Source organism: Triturus cristatus, chromosome 1_2 (genome assembly GCF_964204655.1).
Source record: "Triturus cristatus chromosome 1_2, aTriCri1.1, whole genome shotgun sequence".
Lineage (NCBI taxonomy): Eukaryota > Metazoa > Chordata > Amphibia > Caudata > Salamandridae > Triturus > Triturus cristatus.
In genome coordinates, this window is record NC_140580.1 from 236,501,433 (window position 1) to 236,525,252 (window position 23,820).

General features: G+C 43.6%; 1 protein-coding gene across 5 annotated transcripts in view; it reads right to left on the reverse strand.

Annotated features, from left to right (window-relative positions):
* MYPN (myopalladin) overlaps nucleotides 1-23,820 on the reverse strand; it is a 2,601,563-nt gene that overhangs the window by 1,615,569 nt on the left and 962,174 nt on the right. For all 5 annotated transcript variants that reach the window (XM_085603535.1, XM_085603537.1, XM_085603533.1 and 2 more), the window contains one exon: nucleotides 1,593-1,709. In XM_085603535.1, coding sequence (XP_085459661.1) covers nucleotides 1,593-1,709 — 117 coding nt within the window. The remainder of the gene's footprint in view (nucleotides 1-1,592; nucleotides 1,710-23,820) is intronic.

Genomic DNA, 23,820 nt, shown 5'->3' on the forward strand with positions numbered 1-23,820 from the left:
GATGATTTGTTTATTTTCAGTCAATAAAGGTCAATAAAAAAAAACAAGTGAGCATAAGAAGATATATGATTCACCCAGAATCACAAATTTGTTTGATAAAGTGAAGAAATAATGATTAAAACCGAGGTTTATGAATTTCAAAGGCAGCAACAATGCCACTGGATCGCATCTCAAATTTCTAATAATTTACTCAGAGCCACATCACGATACTTATTTCCAATAAGTACCGCTCTGACTTCCCCACCAGAGCGTTAAGGTGATGTTATCGATAGAAGAGCAAACTCACTTTAAACAAAAACAACTCTGCAACATTTATAAGACTATGGGGCCAAATTTGCTAATAGTTGATTTGAAAGAAGGGGTCACAAATTGTCCACTGATTGTTTTGTGAATTTATCATAATTTTGCAAACTGACCGATATACTCATAGGTCGTTCACAAAATTCTCATCCGGAGAGGGTCACAATGCAACTTACTTCATAAATATTAATGAGGTAGGTTGCAAATTATGACTTACTGCGAATGGAGCCAATCACAGGGATGGTGGCTCACCATTTCTGTGATTGCCGTTAAATATATAAATTTATAAATGAAACATGTTTTTTATAAAGGAAAAGGGGCTACGTTTCAAAAGATAAGTTTACTTTTTTTTTAAAGTTTGAGGATTGGAAGTGACCGCTTGGACCAACTTCCCAACAACCTTTTTTTAACATTCCAAAAAAGGAAGGGAGCCCAAGGAAAGCCTTTTGCTTTTTTGAATAAGTTGCCTTCTTCTTTGAGGTATCGGTAACTTTTTAATGGTTTGAGACTCGAAATGCAGTCACAAAGCAGTTGATACATGTGATACCGAATCTCACAAAAGGGATGCCGTAAACCAATTTGGTATCAATTTCTAAACCCATTTTTACAATTAGGTAAGCATTTACTGAATTGCAAAATATGTTCAGTGAACACCCCCAAAATAAGGTCATAAACACTCTAATTTTGCAAACTGCAGGGTTAGCTACCTCAAAGTGTTTGATGAGACCCCCAATCTCCTTTCCACGGTCTTCCAGAAAGGACCAGGCTGTCAGATGTCTACAATCGGCATACATTACAATATTTGCCATTTAACAAACCATATAGAACCACCATGTTCAAGTCTCCTTCATTGTACTTCCGTGGTATCTAAATAAGGCTTGACAAAAACTCCTTGAGATTCCAGAAGAGTATCTAAAAACTACTAAGTGTGTCTAACTACAGCCCAAGTAAACCATGAGTGAATGCAAAGCATCCCTACTACATTTGCCAACTACGTTGAGCCTCTCCAGCCTCCAACTTTGCTTACCAGCTATTTGATGAAGTAGTGCTTGTAAATGTCCTACTCGCATTTGAAGGTTATACAAAAACCCAAAGCAGTAAGAAATGAAATCTGCTGCCTTTGGGATTCTGTAGATAATAAATGGGTACAAATGGCCCAGAACTAAGGCGGATGGAAGCACAAAGAAATTAATATACTAAAATGTGAATACAACTGGATAACTCAAATTTAGATTCTGGGTCTCTAGACACATCTCAACCCTGAGCCATCTTTTATAATTTTGTACACATACCTTTCACTTTTAGATGTGCACTGCTAGATACTGTGCCATATTTGTTGCTTGCAGTGCAAGAAAAATGTCCAGAATCTTCAGAGAACACTTCTGCAATTACCAGCGTGCAAATCTCCTCTAAAAGAAAGTAAATGAATTTAATTATAATATCATCTTAACAATGAAATCCATATATTCTACTGGTGCAGTTGACACAAGAGAAGGGCATCACTTTATCCTGTCAGGATCTTCCATTTTTTACATCTCTCAGCCTGCAAATTGATACCTTGTATAACTCATTAAATACATACAGGGGATGATACATTAAGGTACAGGATATTTTAATTCTATATGGTAATATGTTAATTTATTTACCTTCGAACCCTATGACCTGGAGTATAATCCTGCCTTTTTTCAGTTTGTAGTCTAATAATGGTCCCATCGCATGTATCCACCCCATCTTCTTTTCCTTAATAAGGGTGCTCAGGCACTTAATACTGTTCTTTGTACCACACATCAAGTTTGAAATGTCCTTCGTAACAGTGGCCTGCTCCTCGGAGTTAGGTCACATCCCTTGTGTGGCCATTCTCTGTTGCACAAAGCTTTTGGTCATGAACAGTGGGTGGGGGTTGATCACATGCTGGATTGGATTAAGGCATGGTTGCAGACTATGCCTGGTGACCAATCATTGTGAGATCAAGTACCACTTTTCCCTAATTAACGTCCTTTTTGACACACTCTTCAATAGGCTGAACAGCCCCCACACTCCAACCTATGTTCACTAATACTTTCATCACTCATTAAGTCATAAATAATTCGGAGAATTTCATCCTGAAATAAGCATGATTTGTTTATTTGGTGTAATACGCCTTTTTGGTTTTTACAAACAACCATTCTATTGAGTAGTCCGTATTATTAGCCATCTTCACACTAGTATAAATATATCCAAATCTATATCTAATGCTCCTCACTTCGTCCCAACGCCTTGGGCCCCCTCATTGGCCCTTCGTTGAGGGAGCGTGCTGATTATTGCATCAACAGAGAGGATGTGGCCTAATGGCTAGGGCGTTGATCTCAAATGTGGGGAACAGGGTTCCTGTCCTGACAATGACACTCAACATCCTGGGATTGTGGGCAAATCACTTAATCTCCCTGTGCCTAACAAAATGAGCATTTACAATGCCATAGGTCTCACATTCATGCAAGTTTGAGCTATTGGCATAGTAAATAACAATGCCTTTTTTAATGTTTTGGGTTTTAAAACATAAATAAAAGACATTGTCATTCATAATACTAATAGCTTAAACTCTCGCAAATGCGAGACCTATTGCATTGTAATAAAGGGCCTGTTTGAGCGCTTGCTAGATTGTAAATATCAGAGGAAGAGACTGGCCTGTGACGTCCTCAAAGTAGTGATAAATAGTGCACTGAAGAAGATGTGTAAGTGTTGTAAATTACACAGACACAAAGTGTGAAGTAAGAGTTACATATGATCCACGCTATAAACACTACCAAAGCACTCCAACACCTTTCGCTCTGAGATTTCCCTGTCGCTGCTCAGAGAGGGGGAGGGGGGGCTAGTTCCTGTCCTCTCTCTGGTATTTGAGTGTGCAGTGTGGTATTACGTAATGTCATTGCTATCTTTGGACTAATAAATAACACTCCAGCTGTAGTAGGGCCGTGACTTCACCTCCTGGTGCAGGGCGGACTGTGCTTTATGGCAGGCATGGAGGGAGGGATGGTCTTGGCTGCAGCTCTGCCCTCATACAGTGCCCCTGCTATTACTAGTGAGCGAGAGACGCTGAGGTGGTGGTATTGGTGGTGGTGGTGGTGGTAGTGGTAGCGGTGGTCTTGGTGGTGGTATTATTGGTGGTGGTGGTATTAGTGGAGGTGGTGGTATTGATGGTGGTGTTATTGGTGGTAGTGGTGGTATTTGTGGTGGCGTTATTAGTGGTGGTGGTATTGACAGTGGTGTTGTTAATAAAACAGGCTTTTGAAAACAACCGGTCAGGTGGCTTTAGTACATATGACATGTAACACAGATGTGCTGTTGTCAGCTACCCACACTCAATATGGAGGGTGGGGCATTTTTTCAAGTTTAAGAAACAGAAAAAGCATATTGTTACATTAATGAAACAGCTCTTGGACTTACTGAGATTCTCCTGCAGTTCATGTGTTGCCCTCGTACTGAAGTCTGTATAGACTGTGCTTGCAGTTTGAGCACTTAATGCAGGTGCCTAGAGATGCCAACAGGCTCTGGTCACTAATGAAATAGGAACAATTTCCCTGGGCTTTTTTAACAACGTTGTGCATTGTGGGAGTTGAAGTCTTTGAGCTCCACACTACAGTGAGAACCAGTTAACCTTCGAGAAGAAGGAAAGCCGGGGAGTGGAGTAAGGTGATCGGTGGTGCATGGAATCATGGGAAATTCTGCTGTTAGGTCTATCTTCCCCGCTGTGCTGGGGACAGTGCCGGAAGTGAGGAAGGAAGCTTGGTTTGGAAACCTAAACCATCTGCACAGCAAACACTGGAGTAGTGACAGGAAGCAGAGTTAAATGTTTGACTTCATACTTGGACGCCCATTTGCTGCAAGCCTTGCCGATCCCTCTGTCAGTGAGCCAAGCTAGTGTGCGGGAGAAGTGCAGCAGACCGGGAGTGTAACCGAAAGCAGAAACTACACTTCCCAGGGTCCTTTGCGCTGAATTGTCGCACACCTACCAGCATTAGCAGAGCGCCAGGAGGCACAGTTAAAAGTGCACAGGGGTCTCCCGCAGCACAGGATGTCCATTTGCAGCAAGCCTTGCCGATCCCTCTGTCAGTGAGCCAAGCTAGTGTGCGAGAGAAGTGGGAGAAGCGCAGCGGACCGGTAGTGTAACCAAGAGCAGAAACTACACTTCCCAGTGTCCTTTGCGCCGAAGGAGGCAGGGCAGGGCCACACCATTGATCAAGGTTACTGGAGACTTGCAGCGGAATTACTTCGACAAGGTACTCTTGTAAAGCCGTATTGACTCATCTGGGAGATTACTGCACTTTGGGACTTATAACGCTAATTTTAACATGAGTAAAAAGTTTACATCAGGCAGGGTGTTGTTGGGACTCTGGACGCTTTCCTTACAAGGGCTGAATCTGTCCTAACTCACGAGATTAAATTAGCTGAAAGGAGGTTATCCCTGGATCCCCAGAGTACACTCATACGAGATGCCCCTCCCACCACTTTACTTTCTTCCAGCGTGGTGGAAATTGAAGAGGTTTCACTCCCTGCAATTGGTATAGACGTTACGGCCCCAGCCCCAGTGGTTGTGGCAGTACCGATAATTAGTGATACAACACATAGGTCCCCAGTTACAGCAAGGGGCCATAATGCTAAGGCGAAGTCTGCGCAGGGCCACTCCCTTGCGCCTCCATCAAAGAAAAGGAAAGGACAGAGTAGCTATAAACCAGCCAAATCTACGCTAAAATCCATGTGAAAATTTGCAGGTGGGAAATCCTGCCAACCCAATAGTGAGCACACCCAAGACAACTAATTAGTGCCGAATGAGGGATCTATCGTGGAAACCTCAAGCAATTTAATGCAAGGAGATTTTACATGTAAGCTGGAGTAAGTTTTATCTACTCTTCTGGAGCCTTTAATTTTAAAACTTAACCATATTGAAGCAAGGCTAGTTAACCTTGAAAAACTCATATGGACTCCCTCGCAACTGTCAATGGCGAACCATGGGGGGAGTGAGGGTTCCTTATCTGGTAATCAGCCAGAGTGTAGTGGTCCTGGTAATATGCCCGCTGTAGGTCCTGGTAACCCAGAGAACGGAAGAGTATCTTCCACTCCGTCCACAGGTGTTGTATTGCAGAGTCAGGTCATATCCTCACAGGAACCATCTGGTAGCAACATAAGCAGGGATAATCGTTCTCAAATGGGGAGAGGCTTGCCTCCAAACACGGCGAGGAGAAATTCCCCTGCTCGTGAGGTTGCCCGGAGCTCAGCCACCAACCTACATTTACCCCCCGACGTAACACCTTACACCGTGGTGTTGGCAAATGTCCCCATGCTGCCAGCTGGTAATAATGAGCACTGGTCAACCTTGAGGAACAAATCTCTCCACTTTCTTAGTACTAGGACCGGGATTAACACCAACCTCTTATATTCAGAATCTAAGATGGCACGCAGAATTGGTTGGGTGGGCCAGTCCAGGAAGTCACTAAAAGGGGATTTTATTGTCTTATACTTTAGGACCCCAGACTTTGCCCACTTAATACTGGACAGGGCGGGCAAAGCGCCAGTTAGACTAGATGAGCCGGCTATATTACTCATCTCACTGTCGTCCATTTATTAATCCATGGCATACGTCTAGGGAGATGGAGCATACACATGGAGGCCAGCCAATGTATACAGTCCCAATTAGTAATCGTTATGACATTTTTAACACTCTGGACGATATTGAGTGACCACGAATTGAGAGGAATCATTGTAGCCCTACTGACGGGCAAAAAAGACAGTGGAGAGATCGGGTGTGGGTGAGAACACAAGTAAATAGACCCTGCATTTCATTAGAGGAGCCAACTCTTAAACCTCCAATGGAACGTGAAGTGGTTGGAGCCCCGGTTAAGAGCAATGGACTTCTCCCCGGGGACCAGAATTTACTTAGATCAGATCAGCCTCAAGGGGTTCAGGTTTCTTTACCAGTATCGCCTAACATACGGCCCGAATCAAGGCAGCAGAGAAGATGTGAAGCCGATAGTCCTACAGTTATAGGGGCAGCCAGCATCTCCGCCACTAACAAAATCACTGGTTGTAGTCTTGTATCATGGAATATAGCAGGTTTACGAGCCAAGTTTAGTAATCCCTTGTGGTTAGGATACATTTTAAAACATGAAATTATTTGTCTTCAAGAAACATGGCTGAAGGACCCCATTCATATGAATGGTTATAGAACATTTAATACCCAAGCGATAGGGGGTCTGCACGGCAGGGCCAAAGGTGGGCTCTGTATACATGTCTCTAACCAGTTAAACTTTGCCAAAATCTAATCTATGCTTGAGTCCCCCTATTATCAAGTATTAACGTTGTATTTAACTGCTCCTCATTCTATGACTCTTGGTAATTTTTATAATAATATTCCACCTGATAGCGTCTCTAGGGTGGTTGATTCATTATATTAAGAATTAAGAACTACGTGTAATGCAAAGGGCCCCGAGAATATGCTCATCATGTGTGGGGATTTTAATTGCGCCCGGTGCCCCTATGAGGATGACAGGATATGTGGCTTTAATACGGAAGAAGGCACACATGGCACTCATTTTTGTCATTCTAGTGCAGGGGAACTTTTTAATGAACTGGTGTTCAACCTAGACCTAGGTTTTGCCAACGACCAATGCACTAGACCTATTCGGATGCCGCAGACTTTTAATGGCAGAGGCCTCAGCTCAACAACAGATTATATCTTGGTGTCAAACATGTGTGCCTCTAGATTACTCACCTTTATATTAAACACGAATTCAGTGAGCGATGATTACCCTTTATGTATTTCGGTTAAACTCCCCGCGAGTAGTCAGAGGAGTGACAAACAGGTGGTAGACGAGGCCTTAGTTAACTTAAGACTTGATAAAGTTAATGGGTACACTCTTCGATGGAACGTGATGGACCCTGAGATAGTTAATAAATTATTAATTACAAGGTGCAGATCTGCTTTTGACACCTGTCTGAATGAACTAGCTTCCCCTGAGAGCATTCTATCCTCTTTCCAAGATGTAGCAGTCGCAGTTAGGGATGTAATGTTCAAACAAGGTGGTAAAAAGCAAGTCCCCCAGCGGTGGTTTGACCTAATGTGCACTCGTGCACATTCTCACCTGAAACAGGAACTTCATAACATCCCAAGGAACATCATTAAAATCAGAGAAGCCAGAAAGAATTACAAATCAGCGCTTTTAGAGAGGAAGAATGCCCTCAGGAAAGAAGCCTGGGTGCTACTTACCTCGGCTGTACAAATGAAAGATAGCGCTACTTTCTGGAAGGCTGTCAAAACACCTTTCCTGAACCCGGTAGGGGGGCCTAACCGTTGAAATAGTGATCACAGAGGGTCAATGGATCAAATATTTTCTTACTAACAATCATGATATTGATAGCACAGGCCCTACTTGACAGCCACTGGACCTATGCTTTAGTTTTAGCGAAGTAAGCAGGGCACTCTCGTTAAGCGCAGGCGGGAAAGCCTCAGGTCCCGATGTCAGAAACCCCTTATCCTGCTGCATTGTCAGTTCAAAAAGACGATTTCTCACCTTTCCAACATTGCTTGTGAGCTATTATCCACGTTGGAAAAGATTGAGTCCTTGTTGGAGGCTCTCTCTTCAATATTTAAAACGCCAAATACCTCGTGCTGGAATCACGGGACAAGACTCGACCGCGCCCGCTTCCTGTTGAGGTGCACGGTCTAGTCGTTTTCGCCTGAGACACTTTTAACTGCTAATGCGCCTGCGCGACTTTCGCGCGGCGCACTTCAACTGAAAGAAAGGTTCTGACAGGAGAGTTAATTCCGTGTGCATCGTTTCTGAAGAGAATTGTGAGGTGTTTAGTCAGCGGTTTGGAGAAAACTTATCAGGGAAGTCAGAGCAGTCGTTTTCTGAATTCCTTGTTGGCATGTTATTCTAAACTCAAACAACTATTTTTTCACAGAGAAGTTCTATTTGAAATCTACAAAGAGAGAGCAGCATTCTGAAGGCGAAGAGAAGTAATTCAAGTAAAGAAGATTGTCAAGGAATTTGTGAGTGAGAGAACAGCATTTGAACTATCCAGGGAGCTGCTTCTGTGAAGAGTAGCGCTCCAAGTTTCAAGTAAGCTTGTTCAGTCGCTGTCTATCTTTTGATTGTAATAAGTTGTACTGGCTAAGAGCTGGCTAGAGGAGATTTGTCAAATTTGAAGTTCAAGACTGGTACAAGAATCACATTAAGCCCAGAGACAAGTTTTGAAGTAAGGAATCTAAAAATTGGTTATAAAATAAAAACTGCAGTCTACTGAGGAGTTTGTTAGAAGACTTTATTATTACTTATTCAAAAAAAGGATAAGTTACAGATAAAACAAAGAAAGAAGAAAAAGATAAGCATGAAGAAACCTAACTAAGAGTTCATCGATTCAATTGGAGGAACTGAATACCAGAACAGAAAACAAACATACTTATTCTAGGTTCTTCCGATAAATCAGACCATATAATTTTTAAGGACAAATTAACATCTATTACATACAAGCTCAGGCAAAACCTAATTGAAAGTATCAGCACTCATGGCCTACACAGGTATATATATTAATAACTGAGAGAATAATACACTTCAGATCAGGGAGTTAGGAATAGTTAACTGTTTCTGGTTGCTGTTACAGGTACCCTCTAAAGACGCATTGAAGAGGAGCCCGAGTCTTGAGGCAGTCTCTCTTGTTTTGTCTTCCACTTCCCCTTTCCCCCCCTGGTTGAAGTTAGTGGCAGTTGCCATCACCTGTCGCAGGCTTTGACTGGAGGGAATTGAGGCAAAGTTATCTGTTCCTGAGAAGATCGCCTTTTGAAATTAAAAGAGTCTGAATGATGAGATGAGATACCAGTGAACTTGTACAAGTCCAACGTCACCTTATGGGTCCCTATCATTACCCAAATATTCAACGCTAGCTGTAAGACTACTTTCCCATTAACCTGGGTGGAATCCACCATAGTCCCCATATTTAGGAAGGGGGACCGTCAGGACCCGACCTGCTACAGGCCCATCTCCCTATTGGACTGCATGGCTAAGGTTGCAGGATGTATCATTTTGGAATGCCTGCAGCTCTGGGCAGAGGAAAACCTAATTCTATATGACATCCATTACGGTTTTTGTGAAGGACTAGGGACTATGGAGCAGAGTCTAAACCTAGCGATCTTCATGGGAAAGTATGTCAGGGCCAAAAATGGAAACCTGTACCTAGTTTTCGTTGATCTCACGGCGGCCTTCGACTACGTGAGGCAATTAAAGCTTTGGGAAATTTTGGAATCACTTGGGGTCGATAAAAATATTAGCCATTTTATCTGTCGCCTTTATAACGGTGCGAAATCACATGTGCGATTTGGCCTAGGAGGTGAGTGTACTGCCTCATTCCCCATTGGAAGGGGGGTTAGGCAAGGCTGTGTCCTAGGCCCCTTCCTTTTTAATCTTTATATCAACAGGTTAGGAGAGGCCCTCCTTAAAGATGTCCAGATTTCCCCCAAGTAGATAATCGCCCTATTCCAGCATTACTCTACGCGGACGATGCTGTAATCAAGTCCCGTACCCAGATTGGCCTACAAAAGACCCTAAATATTTTTTTTAACTTCATGAAGGAGCTGGATCTTAGGAATAACATCTCTAAAACTTTTGTAATGAGAAGTGGTCGTGTGACTAAGAAATGCAAGGACATTTTTGTGGAGGGAAAATCGATAGCCTCAACTAATAGTTTCTCTTATCTAGGCATCTTGTTTAGTCACAATGACACCTGGGCCTAAGCTGTTGTTGCAAAAAAGCTGGCTTTAATTAGAACAACAACTGCTTTGGCCAGCTTTGCGAAAAAATTGGGTTGTAAACCACCTTTGGAACTTTTAAAAATGTATAAAGCAAAATGTGTTGCAACTGTTACCTATGGGGCCAGGATTTGGGGTTTTGTCAACACAAACTCAATACAATTAGTGGAGAATTCTTTTATCAAACATATTTTGTCAGCATCCTCTAGTACCCCCACCAACATCTGCCACACCGAGTTGGGTCTTTCATACATATCAGACCTCATAAAAATGGAACCAATTCTGGTTTTGGTCAAGGGAGGAGAGTAAATTTAATAGGGACCTACTACAGGATAGTCTGAGGTTGGAGGGTGTGCTAAGGATACCGTGGATTAAGTTCATCCAAGACTTTACAAAAGACATGGGCAACCCTGAATACTTCACTAACCCCAGTACTATTGCCCTGGTTTGCAGGAAAAATCTTAGAAAGGAAGTCCTCTCTTTCCTGGAAAGTAAAAGACTATCTGGAGAAATCAGTAAGCCAAGTGTTTTGAACAATCAGACTGTCCTTACAACCTTCAGTCTGCAGCCATACTTAGCTTTCGTGCCAGCTGGCTTTGATAGGTTCTTACTATTCAGATTCAGATTGGGGACAATACATAGATTTGTTTCCTTCCCCAAGATGAATGACCGGGCAAGCAAGTTACATCTATGCCCATGTGATAACCTGTCGTCTCAATCATCTATGCACCTGGTTTTATTTTGTAAATTTTATACGGTGGCAAGAACGTTTTGGATAGTTCCGATTTGACAGAACTGGGGCCTGAGACAATGTCACCCTGCTTTTATTAAACTCCAGCTTTTAGAAAATGAACATGATGCCTGGAGGATATCCATGTTTTTAAAAAAAACTCTCCACTATAGAAAGAGCATTGTTATTTAGGATCGTGGAGGAGGCCACTTGCAAACACTCTTCATAAATTTGTACCTGGTTTAACTTGTGTAAATATTAATGAAATGTATTTTAATATGGAAATATTACATATGTAAACAATTTTTTTAATCCACAGATGATAATCTTTGTTCTAATTATGTTTACTTTCTTGTCACATGTGCTTTTTATGATTGTTATACCACAATCAAAATAAAGCTTTGTTCTGATTCTGATTCTGACTTCAAGCCGTAGAAATCCACTCACAATTTTTAGAGGGGGTGTTGAAGCCCACAGAGCTCTCTCCCTCTCATTTAATTACGGACAACAGTCATGGATCAGTGTGACAAAGTCATGTTTGCAGAGTGATATCTACGTGCCCTATGTGAGTGACACTTTATCATGAGCAGTTGATTTAGTAAACTGGTGCAATGCAGAAACTCTAGGCCTGGTTTATTGTTTGAAATGGGGTACCTGCCCTTATGCGTTGGATAGTAAGACTAAAAGTAACCCAAACTTAGGAAGGCTTACGGAAGAATTCTTCAAACATAAACAATCTAGAGGCCTCGAACCTTACCTGGACATATTTCAGATCCCAACGGATAGGGCATTATATACCCAATTCAGATTTGGCTCACTTCCAGTCCACTAATTCACCGCGAATTGGCACCTCCCCTGTCAGACCACTGAAGAATGCCCATCCTGTGGGACCTCTAAAGTGAGTATCGCACACTTCATGTTCGCTTGCCCTGTGTATGCAAGTGCTACGTCCTGTTGGCTTGCGCCAATCTGCAAACAATTAAGCACTCTCTACCATCGAGTTGCCTTATGCATACTAAGAACCGACCCAAGAAGCCTTTATGTTTGTGGAGTTTCCAAGTTTCTGGGCAGAGCCTGGTTAATCAGGCACAGGGCTATACGAAGGGTGACCCAAAACTGATCTAGAATACCTACGAGCATGCACAATGGACAATTGTAATCTGCACTGTTATACTCTGTCTCCGATAAGGAATATTATACACTTCATTTTTAATGATGTTTTATTGTCTTAAATCGTATTAATCAAAATTAAATCCTTTTATATACAGGAAATAGCTTAATATTTTAATTGTCTTGAAATATTGCATTGCTACATTTCAATAATTTTAATGTAATAAATTGAACCTTCTTCTTTGTAATATTGTCGAATCGTGATGCTTTTATGATATTTATATCCAAATAAAGCTATTTGACTGACTGTTAAAAATTAAAGGTCCAGAATTCTTAGAAAAACAGTATAATATTAATTGTTTACATGTATGTTTCACTTTGAGGCTTAGGCAGAGCGTTCAAGTTTTCACACACCCCTCATATTTCAGCAAGGTGGGGCAGCACACCAAACATAACACTATGAATTTGCATAATTTGGGGCCTCACAAGGATTAACATCACACAACCTTTTATTTCAATGATATCACTGAAAGTGGCATAATGCGTACTACATGAAATATTAGGCCTCAGACTAATTTTCATGTTTCTTCTTGTATTCGTTGTTCGGTATGCTCATAAACTGTTGTTTACAAATATTTTAATGCCTGCTGGATGTTTTAAAGCAGCCTAGTCCAGCCACATGCCATTGAGGGAAGCCTTCACATTTTTGTGCCCAAAACTTGACGGTAGCAGCCAAACCAAATGTTGAAAGTATGGAAAGCCAAACCTATTGCCTTTCCCGATGGGTATTCCATGGTGGGGTGGGTCCTATTTAAATTGGTTTATACACTGGGGCGTTGGGGTGTAGGACACAGTAGAATAACGGGGTAGTGGGGTTTATTTGTAGGCAGCTTGAAGCTATCCTGCCCGAGTTTACATGTGTGCTCATCACTCAAGCACAAACTTTAATGATTCCAGAGTGGAATCCTCTCAAAGCACAAACAGGAGCGCGGTGTCTTGCAGCTTGCATGCCTCGTACGAAGGATCTAATGTGGCTGGTGTTTTATGAACCTCCACCTACAGTTTTTTGTGAAGACAGCATAAGTGCACCATTTGCAAGTCTATGGAAGTAAGTAGGCTGATATTCAAAATGTAACAAAATCAGTACTCACATGCATTGCATCGGGTTTCTGGCAGCCACATGGGCTGCTGATCAGCTGCTGCAGGGGAGGAGGGGAGGCGGGCAGGTCGGAGCCCAGCTCAGCGGCTGATCACTATGGCTGGAAGAGGCTTTTGCCGCTGATGGAGAAGTGGGAGGAGCGTTGATAGCTGGAGGGGGAGCAGATGCAGCTTTGAAGCTGCAAATAAAATTAAAGTGTGGCGCTTGGAAAATCGGCGCCGCCATTGTACCGGCTGGGCACGTCATCGTTACAGAAAAAAGTGCACGCACGGTGTAACAACCAAGTAAAGGGGCCAGTAGCCATGGGAGGATACAAATGACTGCATGGCCGTACTAAGGAGGGACTAATAAGCCTCATAATCAATCAGACACCAGCATTTACGAAGGGCAAAGACGCAAGCCAGTCACAAATAAGGGCGGAGGGAGTGGACGAAGCTTCTCTCCATACTGAACTACTGCGGATCTTCGCAGAGCACCGCTTGCACGCTGGCTCAGGCTCGACCTAAAAATTAATGTGTCCTTGTGTGACGGATATAGTGCTCATGTAAAGCACTCTGATACCTTCGGGTCAAGTTTGTGCTATATAATACTCGGGGAGAAAAAAACAGATAATATCTGTGAGGTTCATTCAAGTGCAGTATTGCCATGTCTGGCTTGACGGCAATACTGCACATGAACAAACCACAATCTGTTCACTATAATAATTTGAACGCTCCCCTGATGAAGGGCACGTTTTGGGCCTGACATGCACTGGGCACAAGGCAAGGAGCATTATGAATGAGGACTTTTTTTAATTGGGGAGAAAGCTACTTGGTCTTATTTGCCCTTGGACAGCATCTAACAACGAAATATTGAGATGTGAATTAATATTGCAGCATCAGCATGCAAATTATAGAAACACCTGATTTTAACAGGAAACAGATTGGAAATTATGGAAGACTGGGCAATGGTATCTTGGAACCAGTAGACGGCTAACCCCTGCGGTGTGGGAACTTCATAGCTTAGATTAGTATATAGTGGGATAGCATATTTAACAACATGGTATTCATGTCTCCTTTCCTGCCAACGATTTGTAGTTAAGTTGGCTTTCCAAACCCACACTTAGGGGGTTTATTATGATGTAGGGCGGATCGCCACCGCCATGCGTGCGGTGGCGATCCGCCCTACATCATACCCCACCCGCCACCCATTTCCCCAGCCATATTAATATGGCGGGGGGACTCCAGCGGACGGAAAGACCGTCTGCCGGTTTTCCGCCGGTCGACCGGGCAGAAAAGGGGCTGAATATGGTGGCGGTGCAGGGCTTTTCATGATGGAGACCCCACCATGGAAAGCCAGGTAGAATTTGCTTTAGGGAGCCCGTTGCGGGCCTCCAGGGCATTGGGTGGGGGGGTGCACATGGGGGGTACCTATGGTACCCCCCTACATTGTCATGGACAAGGTGGCAGGCCCCACGCGGTGCCTGTCACCTTGTGCATGACAATGCACAATGCATTCCCAGCATTGAATTGAGGATGCCACCCCCACGGTGGCGGTGGCATCCTAATTGCCGGTGCTGGATCGCCGCACCACTGGCGGCGGGTCCCAGCACCGCTAGGGTGGCGGGCGGATGAAAGTCCGCCCGCCATCCTAATAGGCCCCTTAGTTTGTACACCCAACCTTGCCTTCTAGCGTTTTTCTTGTTTTTTTTCCTTCCCTGTCCCCCTTTTTGGGTTAAACTCTGTCCTTGTGCTTTCTGGGCTTTGTCCTTGCTGTTTATATTTTGATTATCAACCATCGTAAATCTGCTGCTGATTGAAGTGTTCGCTGCTCTTTGGCATCCTAGGGATGGTGTCCTAGTGGATGTCTGATCTCATCGCCTTGGATTGGCATAAGATACTTGCGTTGACAGTGAGAGATGTTTTGCTGTGCAAGTGCAAACTTGATATTGCGTGTTCACTGGCTTTCAGACACCTACCATTTCTAACTAGAACTCACTTCACCTTCTGTCTGTCTGAGAGTCAGTCAGCATACCAGCCTGCTAAAGAATGTCAGACCGCATTAAGGTTTATAGACAATGTCATATCACAGCAAGTGCCTGCAAGTTTTGTCCCCCTTTCCCATTCTACCCATCTTTGTCACCTTTTTATTCACCCAGCACTTTTATGCTCTTAAAGCATTAACATATGTTTGAAAAATCTCCCCCCCAAAAAATCAGAATTAAAGTGAAATTACGAATCCGATTTTCAGTTAAGAAGACTAAAATGTATCAGTTATGGTTAACTAAACAACAATAAAAGCTCCATTGCATGGTTCTTTACCTCACACATAATAGTGCAGATGATATCACGGATGGCAACCTTTACTACATCACTTGTAACATCACATATTAGTCTGCTTCATGACATTACCATTGGTTGACAATTGGTTATTTGCATGTGCGTTTGTGTGTTTACAGATATGTCCTTGAAAAAAGGATATGAGAAAAAATGCTACTGAGAGCGCCATAATTTATGGGGAGTGGAGCAGTGTAATTTTGACTCCATCCTTACACGTCACAAATATGCAATATATTTGTGCAATTTACCACCACATACTTTGTGTGTCCTAATGTATTTAATGTAAAGTGTTGAACTCAGCACTGAAGTGTTTTCACTGTAGAACTAGAGATTCATATACACGGCATGCCTTAACTTTATTAAAATGAAACGTGGAGGCCCATTAGTATGTCGGGCGGATCACCACCGCCCGCATGGCGGTGGCGATCCGCCCAACATTTTCTCCCGCCCGCCTGCCAATTCCCCCCACCATATTACTATGGCGGGGAAGACCCCGGCGGACGGAAAGACCGTCTGCCGGTTTTCCGCCGGTAGGCAATCCGCCCGATTGCCTACCGGGCGGAAAAGCAGTTAATATGGTGGCGGTGTCTGTTAGACACTGCCATCCATATTATGATGCATACGGTCTTTCACATTGGGGGCCTGTAGCGGGCCCCCAGGTAATTTTGGGGGGTGGGGGGTGCACATGGGGGTACCTATGGTACCCCCCTGCATTTGCATGTACAACATGGCAGTCACCACATGGTGCCTGTCACGTTGTTCATGCAAATGCACAACTTGCATTTTTGGCATTGCGGCAGCCGGTGCTTTCTGCACCGCCTGCCGCAATGTTAAAAATGCAGGATGCGCCCGCCAGTGTGGCGGGCGCATCCTAATTGTATCTGCGGGACCGCCGCATGCATTGCGGGCGGTCCCATTTCCCAGGGCTATGGCAGGCGGACAAAGTCAGCCCGCCATGCTAATGGTGCGCATATTCTTTAGTGACTGGATGAAACTGTCCTCACACTATTAAAATGTATTTACTTTAGAAATGAGAACAATTTTGTAAACGTATGCACTAATGCTTTCACATTTAAATTTACAATGTAGTTCTTAGTCACCTTTATGTTCATGTATTCCAAGCTACATTACCTTTACTTGAACTGCAACATGAATTTAATTTGAATTTATGTACTGACATTTTCATTGTTTGTAGTTATATGTGCACATATGAACTCTCATTAAAATGTGCACCATTGAATAATATGTTAAAGGTTGACCTGGGTAGGCCTGTATTTCTTTCTGCATAGAATACTTCTTTTCCATTTCTGCTTGCATGTTTTTGCTTGCAGGTGTGTTCACATGGTTTGTTAGTTTGAGAATAGATGTACCACTCTAGTAGTGATAGAGAGCCTGAGAAGAGGACTTTGACAAAGAACATGGAGAGCCAGAGTGTTAACTGGCAGCCCCTATTCAGTAATGTATCGAGGAGTTGCAGGTACCCAAGGTTGATATCGTTCACAGGACTGGTTTGGGAGAACCTGCTAATGTTGCAACTCACAATATGAGAATGGAAAGGACAATGGAGACCCTGAAGGCATGAATAAGGGGTATTACTCAGAAGATTTGGTGGTATTAACTGGTATTCTCACAGGTTGATGTTGGCCATTATTCCTTTGGACTTTGAGACGTACAGACCTCTATGCTTTCCCATCTGACTCTTTTGTTGAGTGTGGCTTGGGCTAACACTAATTTTCCTCTCCTTAGAAGACTCTTGATCGAGCTTCTGCAATGCTGACACCTTCCCATATTTTTGTCTTATTCTGCCTTTTCCCAGCTTTGAAACCCTTTTAGATGGTAAATAGTCATAATATCGACTTTTTAATATCAACTTGCAATGATATCGAGTTTTTTATATCGATATTACCATTATATCGATGTAATTAATATCGATGTAAAAAATATTGTCTTTTTTTTTTGTTGAAAAAATATCGGTCTAAAATATGGAGTTAAAAATATCGTAAGTAGAAAATATTGTCTTTTGAATGCTGTAAAAAATATCGGAAAAATAATATAGAATGTGTAAAATATCGAAAAAAAAAAATATAGAATGTGTAAAATATCGATTTTTGAAAATATTGAAAGAGTATTTATTAATATTAAAATATTATTTGTTTTATTGTATTAATATATGTATTAAATTGTAGTAAAATAATAATTGTAAGATATATTTTTGGAGCGGGATGTTGGGGATAAGGGCGGGGAGTGTTTCAAAAATATTAGTATAAAATTACAAAATAAAATAAAAATTAGAAATTTTTGAAATGTAGTTTTAGGAGTGGTATGTTGGGTTGTTAGGGGATAAGGGTGGGGAGTTTTTTTTAAAAATATTAGTTTAAAATGATAAATTTACATTTAAATTCAAAATTAAAATTTCTTTTTAGGAGCGGGATGTTGGGTTGTTAGGGGATAAGGGTGGGGAGTGTTTTAAAAAAATGTTTGCAAAATTTTAAATTAATTTAAAATGTATTATTGAAATTTGAAAATTTGTTTTAGTAGTGGGATGTTGTGTCTTTAGGGTAAAATGTTTTGTTATTTAAATATTAATTAACAATTTTTGTTAAAGTATTTATATTTAGAATAGAATTTTGATATTTAGTTTTAGGAGTTGAATGTAGAGTTATTAGGGGATAAGGGTGGTCAATAATTTAAAAATCTAAAGAAAATTCTAAAAAAAATAGAGAATTGTAATTATAATTTAGAAATTTTGTAGATGTGAATTTTTGCTTCATTAACAGTGAAGTTTGTGCTACTACTTTTAAATATTAAACAGTAAACTAATCCATTGAAAATTTAATAATTTAATTTAATACATTATAGCTTTCATGGCTTGGAATGTAGTGCTTTTGGTACCAATTGGATGTGTAGTGTTTGAAATTAAAAAAATATTATTATACAATCTAACATTTTAAAAAATAAGTTAAATATTGTTTTTTGTAAATCATTTTGTTTGTGTTTATTATTGATAAATTAAATAATAATGACACGTATTACTGATTTATTGAATTAAATATAATATTTTTTTAATAAAAAAAAGTATTCAATAATATTTATATTGAAGATTAGTTTTTTTCTAAGCTGATTAAGTTATATAAATGTTAGAATAATGTATATTAAAAAAAATTCAAATACTATATTTATGCTTTATAATTTTTGGGAATTTTTAAACAATAATATTATGTAAAAGTGTTAATTTAAAATTTATTTAGATAATATAAATTTGAAAGTCAAACAAGTTTCATGAAATGGTAATAATTGTAGAGATAATATTGAAAAGAATATTTGTAGTGTTGTTTGCTTTATGTAATATAATAGAAAGGATAGGGTCAATAGTTATTTATATAAGTCTATTATACAGTATTTTTTATGACTAAGGGGCCGATTCCTATTCCGGCCGCAAAACGAACCGACCAACACGGACCCGGACCGAATACCGACTGACACGGACCAGCGCCGTACGACCTGTGCAGTACGATGCAACGCATGTGAATTACAACCGACACGTACGGAATACAAGCTGTACGACCGAGCCGTAGGGAAAATAGTGATACGGCCGGAAAACCGACGCGATTATCACGACCGACACGAACCCGAAATGAACCCGACCGAACCGTACCCGCGATGTACGATTTGCGCAGTACGATGGAATGCGTGTAAAACCAGACCGACTCGCACGGAGACCAAGCCGCACGACCGACACGCACAGACAACCCAGCACACAAGCAATAGAGACCGCCGCAACCACCGCGTACCAAACACAGAAGATAGGCAGAGTGAACGAGGCGGAGAAGCCCGCACAAGACAACAGCAGCTTCCGTTTCCGTCACATGAACGTCTCCTTCATGCCTACAAAACCCAAAGGAAAAAGACAAAAAAAGGACCAAACAAGCAATGACAAAGCCAATAAATACCACAAAAAAAAACATGGGACAAAGACACACCCACAACTCCAACTATATAAAGGACTACAATCACTACCATCTTCCCTTGCAAACAGGAGACACAGCCAGCAGCAAACACCAGTACACAGCAACCACAGACACACTCACAACTCCCCATCACACAACTCACACATCATCAGCACCTCATACAAAAGCACACATACATACACCCAGCAAAACCAACACCAACCCACCCTCACTTGCACCCTCACACACACATCCCTCACCACCACCACCCATCACCATGCCCCCAAAGAAGAATCCAAAGTTCACAGATAGTGAGTTAGAAGTGCTGGTAGACAAGATCATCAGAGTAGAGCCACATTTGTTTGGTACATTGGTCCAAAGGACCCCCATCTCACAGAAAACCAAGATGTGGGCGAGGATTGTGGACAAGGTGAACGCCCAAGCACCAGCAAGGTGCACAAAGGACGATATCCAGAACAGGTGGTATGACATGCGCAGGAGGGTCAAGAAACTCATCGAAAAAGATCACGCCCTGAGTCAGTGCACCGGCGGTGGCCCTCCTGCCAAACCTGTCTACTTCAGGACCTGGGAGGAGGTGGTGCGGGACATCCTACCACCAGAGAGCGCCCAGGGCCTAACAGACATCCCAGAGCCTGGTGAGTACACAAACAACATACCCAAGATTGTGTGGCAATGGGACAGTGAATCCATGCACCGCAAGCAAAGCTACACTAACCAATAGATAATCAGCCCAAGATGTGTATGCCAGTCAGACAAACACAATACCTGCCATCTCAGAGTGACTGGGAACTGTGTCATGACATGCACCAACCTACAAACAAATAGAGCAAGCCAGTGGCACAAAGCCAAATAGACCCTGCCAGACAGTTTGCCACCACAAACACACCACCTCACAATGCAGCTGACTGTCAGGAAGGAATAGTGGGGATGCAGGTGAAGTGAGTGTATCCAAAAGCATGATGGGGCCTGTAGTCACAGATAATGCTCCCCCTCCTGATTGGCCCATCAAGACCTCTCTGAAACATGCCCACATCACAGGGAGTGAAAAATGACTGACAAGATGGCTGACACTGGGTCCTGCTGTGAGGAGCACAAGGCCCTGCTCAGGCTTGTGTGCAAATCAGAAGCAGGACACCACTGACTGACATCCTGAAAGACAACTTGCACGCCCTACAATGGAAGCACGTTTCATGATGGGAAGGAGGACTGACAGCCCTGACCATACTTACCCCCCTCAACACAAACTCCACACAACTCACCGGGTATAATGCATTGACACACACCTCATTGAAGTATCAGCAAAAGATACCCCATATTGGGTGCTGCTGTGTGAAGAACAGGGGCTCACTTTGGACATGTAGCCAAACAAACACCAGGACTTCACAGTCAGCCATCTTGCCATTGCTGTCACACACCCTCACAGGGAAGCAGAGTCAAGAGGGAGGAAATAAGGGCATGATGGGAAGGGGGTGTAGCCAAGAGTATGATGGGACTCGCAGTCACAGACAACCTACACCCACCCACATGGCCCAGGAAGATCAAATTGAACCATACTTGCCTCACAGGGAGGGGGTGAAGGGACTGACAAGATGTCTGACACTGGGCTCTGTTGAGGGGAGCACAAGGCCATGCTGGGAAATGGCCAACAACAAGCATCAGGACTTCACAGTCAGCCATCTTGCCATTGCTGTCACACCCCCTCACAGGGAAGCAGAGTCAAGAGGGAGGAAGTATGGGCATGCTGGGAAGGGGGTGTAGCCAAGAGTATGATGGGACTTGCAGTCACAGACAACCTAAACCCACCCACATAGCCCAGCAAGATCAAACTGAACCATACTCGCCTCACAGGGAGTGGGAAGGGACTGACAAGATGTCTGACACTGGGCTCTGTTGTGTGGAGCACAAGGCCATGCTGGGAAATGGCCAACAACAAACATCAGGACTTCACAGTCAGCCATCTTGCCATTGCTGTCACACCCCCTCACATGGAAGCAGAGTCAAGAGGGAGGAAGTATGGGCATGCTGGGAAGGGGGTGTAGCCAAGAGTATGATGGGACCCAGTGACAGACAACCTACACCCACCCACATGGCCCAGCAAGATCAAACTGAACCATACTCGCCTCACAGGGAGTGGGAAGGGACTGACAAGATGTCTGACACTGGGCTCTGTTGTGGGGAGCACAAGGCCATGCTGGGAAATGGCCAACAACAATATCAAACTCTGTCCGTGACAAGCTGGGAAAAAGTAGTGTACAGGCAGGCATTTGTTCGAAAAGTAGAAAAAGTCATGTTTGTGAACCATCGATGCATGTAGAAACATAAATCACATTGTGTGTCTCTTCCAAACACAGGTGGTGCTGGGCACCCAGCACCAAATGATGAGGATACCCAGTCCTAGACTCTGGCGGACACTGGGCTCTATGGTCTGACTCTCTCACTGTCCTCTTCGGATGACGACGACCAACCTGGCCCCTCCGGTGTGAGCCATCATGCAGCACCATCAGCATCAACATCTGCACCCCCTGTACCCATGCCTCCAGCATCTGGACACCGACAGGGCACCCCCGCCAACACGGACAGACCAAGGCCAATCAACACCCACAACACAGGGACACACCCCAAGGGGCCCTAGTGTCACCTGTGCGTCCCGCTGCTGGTCCTACCCGTGTGGAGAGGGGTGCTGGGAGGGATGGGAGGCACAGGGTGCGCCTTGCAGAGGGGTCTGGACTGCATGATGACCCCCACCAGGCACGCATCTTAGATGCGTACCAGGTTAGCACCGGAGGATTTGGCCAGGTAGTGGGGATCCTCAAGGACATGCAACACAAGCAGGTCGCTCACCATGCCCACATGGAGGCCAAGTGGGATGGCATTACTGCGGTGCATCGGGACATACTCCAATGCCTCCGCCAGATCAACACCAACCTGTCCACACCCGCCTGTGTGCCCACAACATCTGTCGCAACACCATCTGCCAGCGCCACAGGGAGGGAGGAGGACTCTGGCAGAGAGTCCCCTGCACCGTAGAGGCCTGCACATGAGGATCCCCCCCACGGAAGAAGAGGGGTCATCCGAAGAAGGACATGTGAGAGGCAGATGTCCCAGCACATCGCCCAGGGCCTCTAAACCTGTTCTGGACAATGTCCTTTGTGCGCAACCCGATCACCTTGTCCAATCGCAAACAACTCGCCCACATGACATGGAGGGTTCATGTTGGGCCAATGTATCAGATGACTGTGGACTTTACTCTGGACATGTCATCTACCAGCACTTCCAACTCCAATGTGAACTTTGGATTCCCAAACCAATGTACAGCACCCACCATCCTGTGCACTTCCCTCACACATATTTGTAAATAAACTCACCAGTACACCATACTTGCCTCTGTTGTGATTCCAACTTGTCATGTTCAGGGAGATGGCGATCTGCTACACAACACAGTGCATGCCAAATACTGCAACAATGTGACCAAAGTAAGGTGAGTCATGGGGATGTGACACATGTGAGGGAGACACACCACTATGGCAAAACAAAACATACTCACCATGGCCATGTTACTCATCACACACAATGATGTTGACCTGAAACGCATTGGCATGCACAGACACAACACCAACCCCAGTCAGTGGTAACAAGTCCACAGGTGAGGTAAGCAGATGTCACTCAGATGTGGGAAGACAGACAACGCACATAACAAAGCATAGCACAGGTTCATTACACATCAGCAACACATTTATTCCACAATAGTTGCACGGTAATTCTACGTAACAGTGGACACACGCTCTCAATGTGTTGGAGAATGGAAGTCCAGGGATGTGTGGTACATCAGTTGATGGGAATTGTCAACTTCCACACTGGTGTTGGCTTCTGGGTGTTGGGGGTCAGTGTTGACCACACAACAGGCAAAGTACCCTGGGACGGACAGACAAGATACAGTCAAAAGCACAGAAGAACGGGAGAGAAATGCAATACACATGCACAAAACATGTTGCAAGACACCTACACAAACACTAGTTAGCAGTACTACCCTATTGTGGAGTACACACCACCTGAATGGACACATCACAGCACGCATCCAGTCAAGTGGCACACAGATGCACTCAGACAGCAACAGAGCTGGCACAACACATTCCAGGCTACCTCCATACATTCACATAACAACCCTGGAAACTCACATTCAGGTGAAGAAGTTGTTGATGATCTGTGAGCGGACGTCACCATCATCTTCATCATCACTGGCATCTTGGCCCAGGCGGGATCCTCGACAGGTGCCAGACGTTGGACATCGTCATCGTCATCCTGGATGAGAGGCACCTCCTTCCGCACCGCCATGTTTGCAGGCTCATATGGGAGGGGCCCTCCGGTCTTGTCCAGGCAGCGAAAGCGGCTTTTCAGGAGGCCGAATGTCCGCTCAATCACCCTCCTGCTCCGACCATGTGCCTCATTGTAGCGCAGCT